This window comes from Pristiophorus japonicus, chromosome 9, assembly GCF_044704955.1.
Source record: "Pristiophorus japonicus isolate sPriJap1 chromosome 9, sPriJap1.hap1, whole genome shotgun sequence".
Taxonomy (NCBI): domain Eukaryota; kingdom Metazoa; phylum Chordata; class Chondrichthyes; family Pristiophoridae; genus Pristiophorus; species Pristiophorus japonicus.
Genome location: NC_091985.1, coordinates 197,848,014 through 197,866,570, shown reverse-complemented (window position 1 = coordinate 197,866,570; position 18,557 = coordinate 197,848,014). Strand labels below are relative to the sequence as shown.

General features: G+C 45.7%; 1 protein-coding gene across 1 annotated transcript; it reads left to right on the top strand.

Moving 5' to 3' along the window:
- Positions 1–10,037: 10,037 nt before the first annotated feature.
- LOC139274041 (NAD(P)(+)--arginine ADP-ribosyltransferase 2-like) lies at positions 10,038–15,058 on the top strand. The gene is made up of 2 exons (XM_070891095.1): positions 10,038–10,572; positions 14,916–15,058. The coding sequence occupies exons 1-2, from the start codon at positions 10,038–10,040 to the stop codon at positions 15,056–15,058; spliced, it is 678 nt and encodes a 225-aa protein (XP_070747196.1).
- The last annotated feature ends 3,499 nt before the right edge of the window (positions 15,059–18,557 follow it).

The following is an 18,557-nucleotide window of genomic DNA, read 5'->3' as shown; positions in this document are numbered from 1 at the left end:
GGTAGCTGTGGCTGTATTGGATGACATGATTACACACTCTATCCACTTTGAATATGCATCCACCACAACAAAAAACATCTTTCCCAGAATAGGACCCACAAAGTCGATGTGGATCCTCGACAATGGTTTAGATGGCCATGACCACAGACTCAGCGGAGATTCCGCTGGTACTTTAATTAGCTGCATGCAAGTGTTGCACTGATCCACACATGATTCCAGATCAGAGTCAATTCCAGGCCAACATAAGTGAGATCTGGCAATGGCTTTCATCATGACAATACCGGGATGAGTGCTATGTAGTTCAATACAAATGTTTCTCTATCTTTCTTAGGCATAACAACACGATTTCCCCACAGTAAACAATCTGACTGAATGGATAGTTCATCTTTGCGACGGTTGTAAGGTTTTGTCTCATCACACATTTCCATGGGTATTGCAAACCAATCACCACTGAGGATACAATGTTTCACATTTCTGGTCATGGCTGGTGCAGATCCTAACTTGTTGAGCAGTGACTAGGTTCCTTCACTCTCAAAAGCATCCATTACTAACAGTAGATCTGCAGGTTGAGGCGTCTCCACCTCAGGTGTGGGCAACGGCAGACGACTCAGTGCATCAGCACAATTCTCAGTGCCAGGTCTATGATGAATAATATAATCGTAGACAGACAATGTCAGCACCTATTTCTGGATGCGGGACGATGCATTGGTGTTAATACCTTTGTTTTCCAAAAAGAATGAAATGAGTGGCTTGTGATCCGTTTCGAGTTCAAAACGAAGACCAAACTGGTCGTGATGCATCTTTTTGACCCCCATACACACAAGCTAAAGCTTCCTTTTCGACCATGCTGTAGGCTCTTTCCACCTTTGACAAACTTTTTGAAACATATGCAACAGGTTGTAGTTTACCCAACATATATGCTTATTGTAGCATGCAGCCAACCCCATATGATGAAGCAACACAGGCTAATACTGGACGCTTACACGGATCATAATGAACCAGCGACTTGTTTGAACAAAGCAGATTCGTAGTTTTCTCGCAATTTCTATCTTGAAAGACATGCCAAACCCAGTTGTCGCCTTTTCGGAGCAGCATGTGCAATGACTGTAATAACGTGCTCAATCTGGGTAAGAAATTACCGAAGTAGTTGAGAAGACCAAGGAATGAACGCAGCTCCATCACGTTCTGAGGCCTGGCTGCTTTCATGTCAGCCTTGGTTTTCGAGTCCGCATGCCTGATGCCATCAACAGCAATCTTCCTCCCCAGAAATTCAACTTCAGGTGCCATGAAGACACACTTCGAACGTTTTAGCCAGAATACCACTTTGTCCAGACGATGTAGAACCTCCTCAAGGTTGTTATGTGTTCGGCAGAATCACGACCTGTGACCAGAATGTCATCTTGAAACAAGACGGTTCTAGGGACGGACTTCACTGGACTCTCATTCCTCTGAAATATTGCTGCAGTCAAACAAATTCCAAAAGGGCACCTGTTGTACACAAACAGTGCTTTATGGGTGTTGATGCAAGTAAGTTTCTTCGAAATCTCGACAAGCTCCTGTGTCATATAGGCCAACGTTCTATCCAGTTTAGTGAACGACTTCCCGCCAGCTAGCATTACAAACAAGTTATCAGCCTTCGGTAATGGGCACTGATCATGTTTCAAAAATTGGTTAATCGTAAACTTGTAGTCTCCACAAATCCTGACAGTGACATCACTCTTCAACACAGGAACAATAAGACTGGCCCATTCGTTAAACTCGACCGGTGATATAACCCCTTCACGTTGCAGTCTGTCAAGCTGAATTTTGAACTTCTCCCTCATCATGTTTGGAACAGACCGATCTTTGTGATAGACAAGTCTCACAACAGAATCTAGGTAAATCTGCATCTTGGCTTCAGTAAAATTGCCAATACCCAGTTCAAATAAAGAAGGAAACTTCTTCACCACTTGAGCACACGAAGTGTCATCCACTGATGACAACGCTTTGAAATCATTCCAATTCCACTTTATGTCCTCGAGCCAATTCCTGCTGAACAGCGTTGGACCATTGCCTGGGACAATCCATAACTGTAGATTATGAACCACACCATCATACGACACCATGACTACTGCACTGCCAATCACCGGTATGAGTTCCTTAGTGTAAGTACGAAACTTGGCATTGACTGGACTCAGCGTAGGCTTCACAGCCTTAGTGTCCCACAATTTGTCGAATGACCTCTGGCTCAGTATTGACTGACTTGCACCCGTGTCCAGCTCCGTTGATACAAGCACGCCATTCAGTTTCACTTTAACCATTATTGGTTAGTTCTTTGTCAGGAATGAATACAGTCCATACATGTCCTCCTTGGGTATCTCGGGTTGCATATCGGGTCAGCACTGGACTGGTCATTATCAGCAATGTGATGCGCAGCAGTACACTTGCTCAGTTGTGGGCACACTCTCTGAAGCTGCCACATTTTCGATTAGGAGTACTGTTTACACCGACACTGATGAGGCCGATGATTTCCTCCACAACGCCAACAGGGTGAAATCGGATTCGTACCAGTTGGTGGAGGTTGAGCAGCTACAGGTTTCACATAAGCAGTCGAGTAGGCACTGCCATAAGCAGCTCTGCCAGACGATGACACAATCTTGTTTGCAATACTTGCCATGGAGTTCCGACTCTTCAATGATATCAGCCTTAAATTATCATCAGTCGTCATGCATGCCTGGGAACCCCAATGGCCTTGCTCAAATCCAGCGTCTCCGCAGCCAATAACTTCTGAAGGATCATATCACGGTTGATGCCTATCATTAAGAAATCTCACAGCATGTCTTCCAATGCATTTTCGAACTTATGCGGCCCAGCAAGACGTCTCAGGTTGGCAACGAATTCGGACATATCCTGGCCCTCAGCCCAAACATGCGTGTAGAATCGACAGCGTGAGATAATGATTCCTTCTTTTGGCTTGAGATGGTCATGTACCAGATAACCAAATCCCCATAGTCTTTGTCCGCTGGACATGCAGGCGAAAGAAGATTCTTCATGAGGCCATACATTTTCGGACAGCGAAGAGTGAGTAAAACCACCCTGCGCCTAACTGCATCAGCAACTCCTTCCATTTTATTGGCCACAAAGTACTGATCAAGGCACTCGATAAAATCCGCCCAATCTTTGCCATCCACAATCTCTCCAGAATTCCAATGGTGCCCCTTGTGCATGCGAATGTTCTTAAGTTAACTTGTCGCCAAATGTAACGTATATAATGACTATATAGACTAGTTACTGTTAGTTACTGTTAGTCACTCAGGTGCAAACCTGATACAAGTTTATTCGCGCCCAAATTGCAACATTACATGATGACTTGCTTTATATACTCGGGCTCGCACACACGTGCATACAGCCCAATGACGTCCGACAGTGGCGCCCCCTGGTGTCTATTGACCCCAAGAATCAATACCTAACAGGGGGAGAGAGAGACAAAGAGGCAAAGAGAGAGACAGAGAAAGCGGTTGAAAAAGTGATGGGCAGAGAGGGGCAGAGAGGGGGGGGGGTCAAAGAGAGAGCGACAAAGAGAGAAAGGGATAGAGAGAGAGAGGCACAGAGGGAGCGGTGCAGAGAGCGAGAGGGGCAGAGAGACGGGGACAGAGGGAGAGGTGCATAGAGAAAGAGAGAGAGAGAGGTGCAGAGAGCGAGAAGCATAGAGAGAGGGGCAGATAGAGAGGGGGAGAGAGAGATTGGGAGAGTTGTATGGGCTGGAGCATGTTACAGAGACAGATATGTTTGTATGGGCTGATGGACGTTGCAGAGATAGGGAGGGTTGTAGATGGTTGAGGAGGTTACAGAGATAGGGAGGGTATTAGGAAAGGGCAGGTTACTGAGAAAGAGAGAGTTGTAGGGCTGGAGGAGGTTACAGAGTTAACGAAGGTTGTTGGGGCTGGAAAAGTTTACAGAGTTTGGGAGGGTTGTTGGGTGGAGGAAGTTAGAGATTTAGCGAGGGTTGTACGGCTGGAGGAGGTTACAGATTTAGCGAGGATTGTAGGGCTGGATCGGGTTTCAGAGAGAGGGAGGCGCTTAGGGGCTGGGGATGGTTACAGAGATAGGGAGGGTTGTAGGGGCTGGAGAAGGTTGCAGAGATATGGAGGGATATAGGGCTGGATGAGACGGAAGAGATTACAGAGATAGGGAGGGTATTAGGGACAGATGAGGCTACTGAGTAAGAGAGTGTTGTTGGGCTGCAGGAGCTTACAGAGATAAGGATGGTTGTAGGACTGAAGGAGATCAGAGAGGTAGAGACGGTGTAGGGGCTGGAGGAACAGATACTGACGGGTGGCGAGGACATGGAGTGAACTGCAACCAAGGATGAGAATTCTAATATTGAGGCGTTGCCAGACTGGGAGGCAATGTGGGTCAGCGAGCGCAAGTCGGATGGTGGGTGAACGGGAATTAATGTGACGATTCTGTGAACATTCTTGATAAATTCATCGCCTACAGAGAGAACTGGGGGTGTACGTTTACAAATATTTGAAGGTGGCAGGACATGTTGAGAAGGCTTTTGAAAAAGCATGTGATCTTTGGCTTTATAAATAGAGACATAGTTCAAAAAAAAGCAAGGAATTTATGCTAAATCTGTATGAAACACTGCTTGGCCCTGAGCTGGTGTATTGTGTACAATTCTCGGCACCGTACTTTAGGAAGGATGTCAAGGCTTTGGAGAGGGTGCAGAGGAGATTGACTAGAATGGTAAAGGTGATGAGGTGCTTCAGTTGGTTGGAGAGTCCGGAGAAGCTGAGATTTTTGACGTGAGGGCACAAAAGGTTATGAGCTTTGGGGAAGATCTTCAAAACCCTGAAGGGTTTTGTTAGAGCAAATAAACTGTACCCAGTGGCAGAAGGTTCGGTAACCAGAGGACACAGATTAAAAGTGATTGGAAAGGAACCAGAGGGGGAGATGAGTTGATCAATACGCAACGAGTTGCTGTGACCTGGAAGGGCGGTGGAAGCAGGTTCAACAGTAACATTCAAAAGCGAAATGGACAAGTACTTGAAAAGTAAATCAATTTGCAGAGGCAACGTGGGAAAGAGCAGGGGGGATGGCAGTATTTGGATAGCTCCAAAGAGCCGGCACAGGCACGATGTGTTGAATGGACCCCTTCTGTGCTGTATCATTCTCCGATTCGGTCTCAAGCGCTGGGCATGCGCCATTTTCCTGTTTACGTTGTTTCAGAATCATTGCGCTGCTTTGATCGCCGGGATTCCTGTGCTTTGACAACCGATTAATCCCACCATGCAAAACAACAGAACAGGGACGTGAAGGGAAAGCTGTGGGGCTGAGTGATCTCACGTGGAGTGACCAGAATAAAGAAACATTGCACTGTGTGGTTTACATCGTTCCAATCTCTCTGTGTTTGGACAGTACGTATTGGGATTTAAGGGAAAGTTCATTCTTAATGTTGCAGATTTTCTAAATGTAATTCATGTTCTCCAGCTGCACAAGGATATAGACCGGAGAGGTGTACTTTGTCTCGGCAGTGTGTAGTATCAATAAATGAGGCCATTCAGCCCCTCGAGCCTGTTACTTAAGGGATCGGAGGAGGCCATTAAGTCCCTCGAGACTGTTTCACAGGAACAGGGGGAGCCCATTCAGCCTGTCAAATCTATTGCGTAGAACAGGAGAAAGCTATTAAACCTCTCGAACTTTTTTTATTCGGAAAAGGAGGAGGTCAGTTAGCTCTTCCAGCCTGTTACATAGGAGCAGGAGGAGGCCATTCAACCCCTCGAGCCTGTTAGATACAGAACGTGGTTAGTTTCTTTTCAGTCCCCTGGAACTTTTTGCATAGGATCAAGAGGTGACTATTCAGCCATTCAATTAGCTCCTGATAACCCGAACACCCATTTCACAACTTTGTCTGCGGACACATGACAGATCCAGCACATCGCTGTCCCCAGGAGTTCCTCAGGGCAGTGTCCTAGGCGCAACCATCTTCAGCAGCTTCATCAATGACCTTCCCTCCATCATAAGGTCAGACGTGAGGATACGCGCTGATGATTTCACTGTGTTCAGTTCCATTTGCAACTCCTCAGAAAATGAAGCAGTCCATGAGGGAATGATCAGCCATGACCTTATTCAATGGCGGTGCAGGCTCTTAGCGCCGAATGGCCTACTCCTGCACCTATTTTACATGTTTCTATGTTTCTATGCCCACATGCAGCAAGACCTGAACAACATCCAGGCTTGGTCTGATAAGTGGCAAGTAACATTTGCGACACACAAGTGCCAGACAATGACTATCTTCAACAAGCGAGAGTCTAACCACCACTCCTTGACATTCAACGGCATTACCATCGCCAATCTCCCACGATCAACATCCTGAGATCACCATTGATCAGCAGCTTAACTGAACCAGCCACATAAATAATGTGGCCACAATTACAGGTCAGAAGTTGATGTTCTATGGCGAGTGTCTTACCTGCTGACTCCCCAAAGCCTTGCCACCATCTACACGGCACAAGTCAGGAGGATGATGGAATACTCGCCAGTTGCCTGGACGAGTACAGCTCCAACAACAATCAAGAAGCTCAACACCATCCAGGACAGAGCAGCCCGCTGGATTGGAACTCAATCCACCACATTAAACATTCACTCCCTCCACCACCAGTGCACTGTGGCTGCAGTGTGTACCATCTACAAGATCAACTGCAGCAACTCACCAAGACTTCTTCGACAGGACCTCCCAAACCCGCGACCTCCACCACCCAGAAGGACAAGGGCAGCAAGCACATGGGAGCAACACCACCTGCACGTTCCCCTCCAAGTCACACACAATCCTGACTTGGAAATATATCGCCACTTCTTGATCGTTGCTGAGTCAAAATCCTGGAACTCCCTCCCTAACAGCACTGTGGGAGCACCTTCACCACATGGACTGCTGCGGTTCAACAAGGCGGCTCATCACCAGCTTCTCAAATGCTATTAGGGACGGGCAATAAATACAGGCCTTGCCAGTGACACCGACATCCCGTGAACTAATAAAACAACACCGCTTTGTTAATCTTACATATCTGTCTCGATCATTTCAATTGACCCTGGGAACCCACAGACTTTTCAGAGCGAATTGCAGATCTTTGTCCTAGATTGCATCAAAAATACTTCCTAATGTCACCCCAGAAAGGCTGCGCTATAATGTGAGCCAGGGCAACATTTCAACAACGCATTTGATTCCTGTTTGTATCTAGTGCACCAGCTCTTTGTGAAGTGTGTACCTAGACAGTCAAATCTCGCTGCTCCTCCGCAACTCCAACTCCCAATCTCACGGCATGAAGAAAATATTCTTTTATATCATAGATCCAAAGCTAGCCCTAATAATTTCTTCCCTTATCAAATATATATCCAGGCCAATTTAGAATTTTGCAATCGAATCAGCTTCCATGGCCCTTTCAGGCAGCGTGTTCCAGATCACAACTCGCTGCATAAAAAATATGTTTCCTCATCTTACGCTGGTCCCTTTGCCAATCATGTTTTCAGAATGGCAGGCAGTGACTAATGGAGTGCTGCAGGGCTTAGTGCTGGGACCCCAGCTCTTTACAATATACATTAACGATTTAGATGAAGGAATTGAGTGTAATATGTCCAAGTTTGCAGATGACACTAAACTGTGTGGCGGTGTGAGCTGTGAGGAGAACGCTAAGCGGCTGCAGGCTGACTAGGACAGGCTAGGTGAGTGGAAAATGCATGGCAGATGCAGTATAATGTGGATAAATGTGAGGTTATCCATTTTGGGGGCAAAAACACGAAGGCAGAATATTATCTGAATGGCGGCAGATTTGGAAAAGGGGAAGTGCAACGAGATCTGGGTGTCATGGTTGATCAGAAATTGAAAGTTTGCATGCAGGTACAGCAGGCAGTGAAGAAGGCAAATGGTATGTTGGCCTTGATAGCTAGGGGATTTGAGTATAGGAGCAGGGAGGTCTTACTGCAGTTGTACAGGGCTTTAGTGAGGCCTCACCTGGAATATTTTGTTCAGTTTTGGTCTCCTAATCTGAGGAAGGATGTTCTTGCTATTGAGGGAGTGCAGCGAAGGTTGATCATACTGATTCCTGGGATGGCTGGACTGACACATGAGGGGTGATTGGATCAACTGGTCCTTTATTCACTGGAGTTTAGAAGGATGAGAGCGGATCCCATAGAAACGTAGAAGATTCTGACAGGACTGGACAGGTTAGATGAGGGACGAATGTTCGCGATGTTGGGGAAGTCCAGAACCAGGGGGTAGTGTCTTAGGATAAAGGGTAGGCCATTTAGGACTGAGATGAGGAGAAACGTCTTCACTGAGAGAGAGTTAACTTGTGAATTCCCTGCCGCAGAGAGTTGTCGATGCCAGTTCATTGGATATATTCAAGAGGGAGTTAGATGTGGCCGTTACGGCTAAGGGGATGAAGGGGTATGGAGAGAAAGCAGGAAAGGGGTAATGAGGGAATGAACAGCCATGATCTTATTGAATGGTGGTACAGGCTCGAAGGGCCGAATGGCCTACTCCTGCAACAATTTTCTATGTTTCTATGTTTCTGTCTTCAATCTGTGTCCTCTGGTTACCGACCCTTCTGCCACTGGAAACAGTTTCTATTTATTTACTCTATCAAAGGCTTACACCTCTATCAAATCTCCCCCTAACCTTCTCTGCTCTAAGGAGTACAATCCCAGCTTCTCCAGTCTCTCTCTGTAACTGAAGTCCCTCATCCCCAGTACCATTCTGGTAAGTCTCCCCTTAACCTCCTCTGCTCTAAGGAGAATAACCCCAGCTTTTCCTATCTTTCCAAGTAACTTAAGTCCCTCATCTCTGGTAGCATTCTGGGCAATCTCCTCTGCACCCTTTCCACAGCCTTGACATCATTCCTAAAGTCTGGTGCCCCAATCCCGAGCACAATAGTCCACCTGAGGCTTAACCAGAGTTTACCTCCATTTCAATGACATTTAATTTTTGCTAATAATCTTTTGGTGCATATCATTATCAAATGCCTTCAGGAAGTCGATGTCGTCAACAAGTATAGACAGTGTCTACACTGCTGGTGACCTCCTCAGCAAAATGAATTGTGTTATTCAGACATGAGCTGCCCATTATTATTCCACACTGACTCTCTTTTACCAGCTCATAGCTGCTCCAGAGCTCCGTCACTCTGTCTCTTATGATAGACACCACGCGAGGTCAAACTGATTTAATATTTCTCGCTATATTCCTCTCTTAAATAATGGAGAGACATTCGTCAATTTCCAATCCAAATGTACAATTCCTGAATCTATAGAAAGTTTGAAAATTATGTCTGGTGCACCTGCAATTTCCCCACTTTTATAATTACGTGGAAATCACAGTAACACAAACAACAACAAACTTTATTTATATAGCGCCTTTAACGTAGCGAAACTTCCCAAGGCGCATCACAGGAGTGTTATTAAACAAAACAAATACATTTGACACTGAACCACACAAGAAGAAATTGTGGCAGGTGACCGAAAGCTTATTCAAAGAGGAAGGTTTTAAGGAACATTTTTAAGGAGGAGATAGAGGCAGAGAGAATGGCAGGTTTATGGAGGCAGTTCCAGACCTTGGGGCCCAGGCAGCTAAAGGCACGGCCGCCAATGCTAAGCGATTATAATCAGGGATGCTCAAGAGGGCAGAATTAGAGGAACGCAGTCATCTCGGGTGAGTTGTGGGACTGCAGGATGTTACAGAGATAGAGAGGGGCGAGAGTCATGGAGGGATTTGAAAACAAGGATAAGAATTTTGGAAATGTGTCTATCATTTTTTCTATTATTTACTCTTTATGAATTGACACAACAACCCGCTTTGTTTCATAGATCAGAGAACTCTAGCTTTTAATGCTCGAGGCAATCGCATCCAACTGGACATGGCGAAGAACTCTGCCGCTTACATATTCACTCAGACCCAGGAAAATGACGAAGCGGCGATCGGTTACATCAGAAAGGAATGGGCTGAGAGAAGACACTTCCTCCAAGTTTGACATGACGCAAATAGGACTTTGGGGCGAACCTTTGTTATGCCGCGCGGTTTGAGAAGAGAGCACGTGGTAGCAATTCGCGCTTACACCAAGAGCTCCTTGTCGTACTGTGAGTTTAACGCAGCAACGAGGCAGTACGGCGCAAATGATGCCATTTATCAGGAGAAGTTTCACTTCAAAAGTTTCCATTACCTCCTCTCCGTAGCCCTGGATAAGTTCAAGAAAAAGAGACTCACCACCTATAGGGGAAGTCAGGAACTATTCATCCCCGCAAAGGAGCATTATTTCAGATTCGGACAATTCGCTTCTTCTTCTTTGCAAGATATTGAAGCGAAAGAATTCATGAAAAAGTTTAATGAAAACACGCTGTTTAAAATAGTGACCAAGTTGGGGGTCCGAATCAGTCAATTCTCGCATTTGCCCGCTGAACACGAGGTCCTGATCCCACCCATTGAGGTTTTTAAGGTCAAACACAAGCCAGACTGGGTGGAAAAGCATGATCGAAAATGGCGAAAAATCAACCTGACTGCAAATGGGTGCCAGGGTGTCACAGTGAACGTGCAAACCCGCAACGGTGCACTGGAAATGAAAAGGGGAAAGGGGAAATGTCCCAAGGCCGACTCTTGCTCCTATTTCTTATGTTCTTATGAGCAGGAGTCGGCTACCGACCATCGAGCCTGCTCCGCCATTTAATAAGATCATGGCTAATCTGATCATCGACTCAGCTCCACTTTCCGCCCGCTCCCCATTACCCTTTAATTCCTTATTGCTGAAAAATCTGTCTATCTCCGCTTTAACTATATTCAATGACACAGCCTCCACAGCTCTCTGCGGCAGAGAATTTCACAACTTACAATCCTCTCAGAGACGAAATCTCCCCTCATCTTAAATGAGTTTTAAATGAGCCGCCCCTTATGCGGAAACTATCCACCTAGTTTTAGTTTCTCCTAAGAGTGGAAATATCCTCTCTGCATCCGCCTTGTCGAGCCCCCTCATTATCTTATATATTTCCATATGATCATCTCTCATTCTTCCCAACCCCAATGAGTAGAGGCCTAACCTACTCAACTTATCTTCATAAGGCAACCCCCTCATCTGGGCAATCAACCGAGTGAACATTCTCTGAACAGCCTCAAATGCAAGTATATCCTTAAATACGGAGACCAAATCTGGACGCAGCACTCAAGGTGTGGCCTCAAAACTACCCTGCAAAGTTGCAGCATGACTTCTCTGCTTTGATACTCTAACCCCCTTGCAATAAAGGCCATCATTCCATTTGCCTTTCTGATTAGTTGCTGTACCTGCATACTAAAGTTTTGTGTTTCCTGTAAACAGACCCAAAGATCGCTCTGTACTGCAGCACTTTGCAATTTTTCTCCACTTAAATTATAATTTGCTTTTCATCACAGACATCTCCTCATTGACACAGAATGGCCGATTGTAATTGATAATATATGGCTGATAATTGATAATACATGCTTGATATTTTATAGGACACACTTGATAATTGAGATGACACGCTGGATAAATGATAGGACTCGTTTGATAATTGATGGGACACGCTGGATAATTGATAGGACACGCTGGATAATTGATAGCACATGCTTAATAATTGATAGGAGAAACTTTGTAAATGATAGGACACATTTGATAATTGATAGGACACGCTGGATAACTGATAGGTCAAGCTGGATAATAGATAGGACAAATTTGATAATTGATAATAGGCTCTTGATAATTGATGCGACACACTTGATGATTGATAGGAGGCGCTGGATAATTGATAGGGCACACTTGATAATTGATAATACATGCTAGATAATTGATAGGACACGCTGAATAATTGATAATACACGCTGGATAATTGTAAGGACATGCTGGATAATTGATAGGACACACTTGGTAATTGATAATACATGCTTAATAATTGACAATAGACGCTGGATAATTAATAGGACACACCGGATAACTGATAATACATGATTGATAATTGATAGGACACAATTGATAATTGATAATGCACGCCGGGTAATTGATAGTACACAATTAATTACTGATAATATATGCTGGATAATTGCTAAGGCATGCTGGATAATTGATAGGACACGCTGGATAAATGATAATACACGCTGGATAATTGATAGGACTCGCTGGATAATTGATAATACATGGCGGATAATTGACAGGACACGCTGAATAATTGATCGGACATGCTGGATAATTGATTGGACACGCTGAATAATTGCTTATACATGCTTGGTAATTGATTGGACACACTTGATAATTGATCATTCATTCTTGATAATTGATAATACACGCTTGATAATTCATAGCACACACTTGATAATTCATAACACATTCTTGATAATTGATATGAAGTCTACAGAGAGACAGAGAGCAAGGAATGCCCAGTGTTTGATGAATTCACACCCTCTCTCCACAATTGTCAAACTGCATCCGGAATTCCCCCTGGGCTTTCAAATCTCTGATAGCTCCTCTTCGAGGAAATATTGCTGATCTAATGATGTATCTTTTGAAAAATAAACCATCCCCAGTTACGCCTCTAATTATGTGATTGCGGGGATACTGCCTATATTTCGAATACCGGCATTAGATGAACATTTCTCTCCCTGTGGTATTAATCACCCATCCCTGACGTTGGGACTGTGTATTGATCAACAGGTTCTTTGATCTCAGAGAGTTATCTACAGGACTTATCCCAATGTTGAGGCACTCAGTGGGCACGGGGTACCTGGGGTTGTCCAGTTCTGTGCCTCTAATCGGTGTGTATAAGATTCAGAAAATGTGACCCAATTCTGTACCTTCTGGACTGTAAGTTTTTAAGCTTTTTCCAGACGCTTTATGATACTGTCATCCTTTAAAAACATAACAGAAGCGGCTACTTTAATAGATCTTGATTAAAAGCAAATGGATAATAGTCTTCTGATCTTCAAAGGCATGTTGCACTCTAAGTTGATTGAATCTGCATTTAAATAAATGACACATTTTGCGAGTCTATTGAAAAAAGGCATGTTTTGTTCTCTCATCCCACTTCATTGTGCGCCGTGTTAGTTAACAGAGCACGGGTGTCAGGAACTCTCCAGCGTGTCACCCAGATACTATTGCCGTCCCAGATCAATTGTCACCCAGATACTACTGAGCCCCTGCCTCAGCTCATCTGCTGCTGAAGCCCACATCCATGCCTTTGTTACCTCTAGACTTGACTATTCCTGGCTGGCCTCCCACATCCCACGCTAGGTAAACTAGAGGTGATCCAAAACTCGGCTGCCCATGTCCTCGCTCGCACCAAGTCTGGCTCACCCATCAGCTTTGCGCTCGCTGACCGACATTGGCTTCCGGGTTAAGCAATGCCTCGATTTAAGAATTCTCACCCTTGCTTTCAAATCCCTCCATGGCCTCGTCTCTCCCTATCTCTGCAATCTCCTCCAGCTTCACAATCACCTCGAGATATTCCAAGCTCTGGAACTCCCTGGCTAAACCTCTGTATCTTTCTTTCCTCCTTCAGGACACTCCTTAAAACCTACCGCTTTAAACAAGCTTTTGGTCACGTGCTATGTGGCTCTATTTGGCTCGGTGTCAGTTTTTTAATCAAATAATACTCCTGTGAAGCGCCTTGGGACTTCTCACTACATTACATGCACTATCTAAATACAAATTGTTGTTGTTGTTGTTGTTGAATACTGCCATTTGTCAATGCCTAAGATGCTGAGCTCAGAACTGTGAGACCTTTCAATCCCCAAACAACCGTCATTGTGTGCAGTCTTAATTTCTACCTTTCAGGTACTGATGTGCATGAACTGTGTGTTTAACAAACCTAGGACACCTCGCTTCAATTTTCAAGAACCTAATTGAAAAATTTATTCTAACAGAGTAAGTTAATTGTCAGTGGGGTTCATTTATTAACTGCGATGAAGCGGCCCCTTCTGCGTCACTTTTTGAAGTTCCACTTCATTCTAAGATCAGTGCCAGCTGTGGCTCCATGCGTAGCACCCTCGCCTCTGAGTCAGGCAGGTTGTGGGTTCAAAACCCACACCAGGAACTGGAACAGAAAGTCTAGCTGACACTCCAGTGCAGAGCCGAGGGAGTGTTGCACTGTCGGAGGTGCCGGGTTTAGGATGAGACGTTAAACCGAGGCCCGTCTGCCCTCTCAGACGGACGTCAAAGATCCCGTGGAAGTATTTCGAAGAAGAGCAGGGGAGGTCTCGTGGGCAATATTTATATCTCATTTAACATAACGAAAACAGATTACCTGGTCATTATCATATTGCTGTGTGTGGGAAATTGGCTGCCGCGTTTCCCACATTGCAACACTGGCTATAATCCAACAGTACTTCATTGGCTGTAAAGCGCTTTGAGATGTTCGGAGGTCGTGGAAAGCGCTATATAAATGCAAGCCTTTCTTTCAAAAATCCTCCAAAATCAAATCTCCACATGGTTCCAGGTCTCTGTGGAACTGCCGACCCGCTGATATCCAGCTTCTGGGGGAAGTGGTGAGGAGTTGCCGTCAGTTTAGTGTAATATGCACATTCTGATTTAACTGGATTCAGACGACCATTGGTATTTAAGGCATAAGTCAGTCAGCAGACAAGCGTTTTAATTTGATCAGTCATTTATGTCTCTGCCCCCAACTACAATCGTGAGAAGGCGACGTGCGATCAACCACAACATCCACTATAAGTTGGACCTTTCTTAGTCCGGCACCCTCTCACTGACGGGAGCCGAAAGGAAGAGTTTTGTGAACCACGGGAGGTCACGCGGCGCCCAGTTTTACCGGTACCTGATAATGGTACCTGGACTCCTGACCACCTCCACCCCGCTCAAGAGGAACTGGGGCCTTGCTCTCTTTCTCCCTGCTGGTTTGCATCTCTTTTGTTTATAAACCCTCCTCTCCCTCAGGCCCAGCTTCGGTGACTCGCTCAGTCGCCTGCCCTTCTCTTGCCCGGCCCGCTTACCTCGCTGAACTCAGAGCCAGGAAGCGCCGGAAGCCGGGATGCCACCCCGCCGGGGCTGAGGCCGAACCACGGATGTTTCCAGATTAGAGAGTCCCTGATTGGAGAGCTACAACCTGCAACTACAGGTCAACATATTAAGCAAAGTACGTGAAACATTAAATTAATCCCTTTTGTGATAAAACTAGTTTCAGCTGTTTTAATCAAAGTTCATCAAGTAAACATCTTTCAATATGCGAATTTTTTTAAAAGCAATTAAATAAAACAATTACTATTGAAAACGCATCCTGATTTCACTGGTTCATGGCAGCTTTTGCTTTTGGCGATATGCAAATGAGTGAGCAGAAACTCGTGGGGCTCGGGTGGGTGGGGCGGTAAACACGTTTCAAAGCGGGCGCAATGCTGGGTGCTACTCGCGCCGGAATTGGCAATTGCTCCCAAGGCTGAAACTCTGCTCCAACAGCTTTCAAAACGTTCCTACTAGTGCCCTTTCACCCATCCAACTTCATTTCTAGATCCTTTTCGAAGGTCCACAAATGGGCGCAATTAGCGAAAATGTGCCACAATGATTCAGTCATTCTGGGGGCGGGGTTCGTATCGGGGGCGGGGTCTATTCTATCGCCATGTTATTTTAAACTGGCGCAAGAAATCCTGCAAACTCAAGTTGCCCTGAACGTGATCTGTGTTTCAAAATCCCCGATCTTTTACGCTGATTATACAAATGATGCTAATTACAGCATTAACTGGAAATGAACAATTCTCGTTACAAATGTGAGCAAGGGAGCTGTATCATTGTGCATATAGCAAGTATGAGCAGGGCAAAGACGGTTTAATCTGTGCCGTTCCCAATTCAATGAGCTGTAGAATCAAAGAATGATACAGCAGTGAACGATGCCATTGGGCCCAATGTAACTGTGTAAGATCATTAAAAGAGTTTTATAATTAACCCCATTCACTTTCTCCAATTCGTACGGACAATGACGTAATGCCCATCTGGTCTATCGACTAATCCCTCAGTACTGCCTCTCCGACATTGCGGCGTTCCCACAGTACTGCCCCTCCAACAGAGCGGCGCTCCTTCAGTACTGCCCATTCGACAGAGCGGTGCTCCCTCAGTACTGCCCCTCCGACAGGGCAGCGCTCCATCAGTACTGCCCCTCCGACAGTGCAGCGCTCCTTCAGTACTGCCCCTCTGAAAGTGCGACATTACCTCAGTCCTGCCCTCTGAAAGTGCGACGTTACCTCAGTACTGCTGCTCCAACAGGGCAGCGCTCACTCAGTACTGCTCCTCGAACAGTGCCCACAGTGGAGGAGGGGCATCTGGGAGGGCAGTGAGCATCTCGAATGTTGTCACCAAGAACATGCAGAAAACAAGCGCAGGCAGCGGAAGGAGCATGCCGCAAACCAGACACCCAAACCACCTTTTACTTCAACGACTCTGTGTCCCAGCTGTGACAGACACTGTAATTCTCGTATTGGAATGTTCAGTCTCCTGAAAACTCACTTTTAGAGTGGGAGCAAGTCTTCCTCGATTTCGAGGGAGTGCCTATGATGATGATGACTCACTGGCCCTTAGAACATAAGAAATTGGAGCAAGATTAGGCCATTTCGGCCGCCGTGGGAGCATGGCTGATCTTCGACCTCGACTCCATTTTCATGCACTATCCACATGATAACCCTTGATTGCCTTAATATCCAAAAATCTATCGATCTCTGCCTTGAATATGCTCAGTGAGCTTCCACAGCCCTCTGAGGGAGCGAATTCCAGAGATACGCCACGCCTCTGAGTGAAGAAATTTCTCCTCATCTCCGTCCTAAATGGCAGACTGGTTATTCTGAGCCAATGACCTCTGCTTCTCGACTCCCCAGCCAGGAGATCCATCCACCCTGCATCTACCGCATCAAGCCCTGTAAAAATTTAGTATATTTGAATTAGATCACCTCTCATTCTAAACGTTTGAGAATGTAAGCCTAGTCTATTCAATGCCTCGTCAAGTGACAATCCTCCTATCCCAGGAATGAATCTGGTGAATCTTTGTTGCACTCCCTCTATGGCAAGTGTATGCTTCCTTATGGAAGGAGAACAACATTGTACACAGTACTGCAGATCTGGTCTCACCAGGGCCCTGTATAATTTCACTAAGACCTTTTTGCTCTTGCACAAAAATGCTCTTGTATTAAAGGCCAATATACCAATTGTTCATTTAAGACTGCTTTGCAATAGCCGTGTATCATGGAATTGTACAATAGTGCAGCACAGAATGAGACTACTCGGTCCATCATGCCTGTCCCAGCTCTTCAATAGAGCGATGCAGTTAGCTGCTCTTTCCCCATAGCCCCGTAAATTGTCCCTTTTCAAGTATTTATCCAATTCCTTTTTGGAAGTTCCTACTGAACATGATTCCACCATCCTGTCAGGCAGTGCATTCCAGATCACGACAACTCGCTGTGTTAAATAAACTCTCCCCATCTCCCTATCTGTTGTTTTGCTGATTTTCTTAAATCTGTGTCCTCTGTTTACCGACCCTCCTGCCACTGGAAACAGTTTCTGCCTATCTAGATGATCAAAACCCTTCATGATTTTGAACACACCGATCAAAGCAAACCCGAGACCAATTTCACCCTCTGGGCACCGACTCAGGGAAATCTCCCCTGTCATCTTGAGAGCTCTCTGAAACATGTTTCATTTTCAACCGGATGTGAACGTGTCTTTAGCAGGCGAAAGGGAAGTTTATACAGCACCTGCGCAAGGGCCTCATTTTATGATCAGAAATTTATGACGCTCATGAGCCACACCTCACCAAAGTTCAATGTACATTCACGGCTGGTGGCTGTGGAGCTGCATCAACCAACTGTAAGTACTTTGACAGATGCCCTTAAACTAGGAATGGAAAGGGACTTCCTCGCCCTCTGCATGTATTGGAAGGGCAGTAGTTTAAGGAGAGCTGCCCGAGAGTTCTCCCCAGGATATGACTGCAATGGGTGGTCACTGCCTCTTGATGTTTGTATTCCGGTGACCTGCGGCCTATCGACTGGTCCTAATCACCGAGCTGAAATAATTCATGCAGAGAGAGAGAGAGAGACAGAGGCAGAGAGAGAGAGAGAGAGAGAGAGAGCGAGAGAGAGAGAGAGCACCCGGCAGAAAGGGAAAGTGATAGAGCGAAAGAGAGGGGCAGGCAGAGAGAGAGAGAGAGAGATAGGCAGTGAATGAGAGAAAGGGGCAGTGAGAGCGGGGCAGGCAAAGAGAGAGAGAGTGGGAGAGAGAGAGAGAGAGAGAGAGAGAGAGGGTCAGGCAGAGAGATAGAGATAGAGAGAGAGAGAGAGAGAGAGAGAGAGAGAGTTAGAGAGAAGGGGTGAGAGAGAGAAAGAGAGCCAGGCAGAGAGAGAGGAGCAGAGAGAAAGAGACAGAGAGTGCGAGAGAGAGAGAGGCAGAGAGATAGAGGTAGGGAGAGCGTCAGAGAAAGAGAGAAGCAGGCAGAGAGAGAAAGAGAGGCTGAGAGAGACAGGAAGTGTGTGAGGGAGCGGCAGAGAGAGAGAGAGAAAGAAAAAGAAACAAGGGCAGAGAGACAGGGGCAGGCAGAGAGCGAGA

Excerpts from the sequence above, each read along its gene's own strand:
- LOC139274041 (XM_070891095.1), top strand. The coding sequence starts at position 10,038 with ATGCCGCGCGGTTTGAGAAGAGAGCACGTGGTAGCAATTCGCGCTTAC. Across the intron at positions 10,573-14,915 it reads GAACGTGCAAACCCGCAACG|GCCCAGCTTCGGTGACTCGC; the intron begins GTGCACTGGAAA and ends CCTCTCCCTCAG.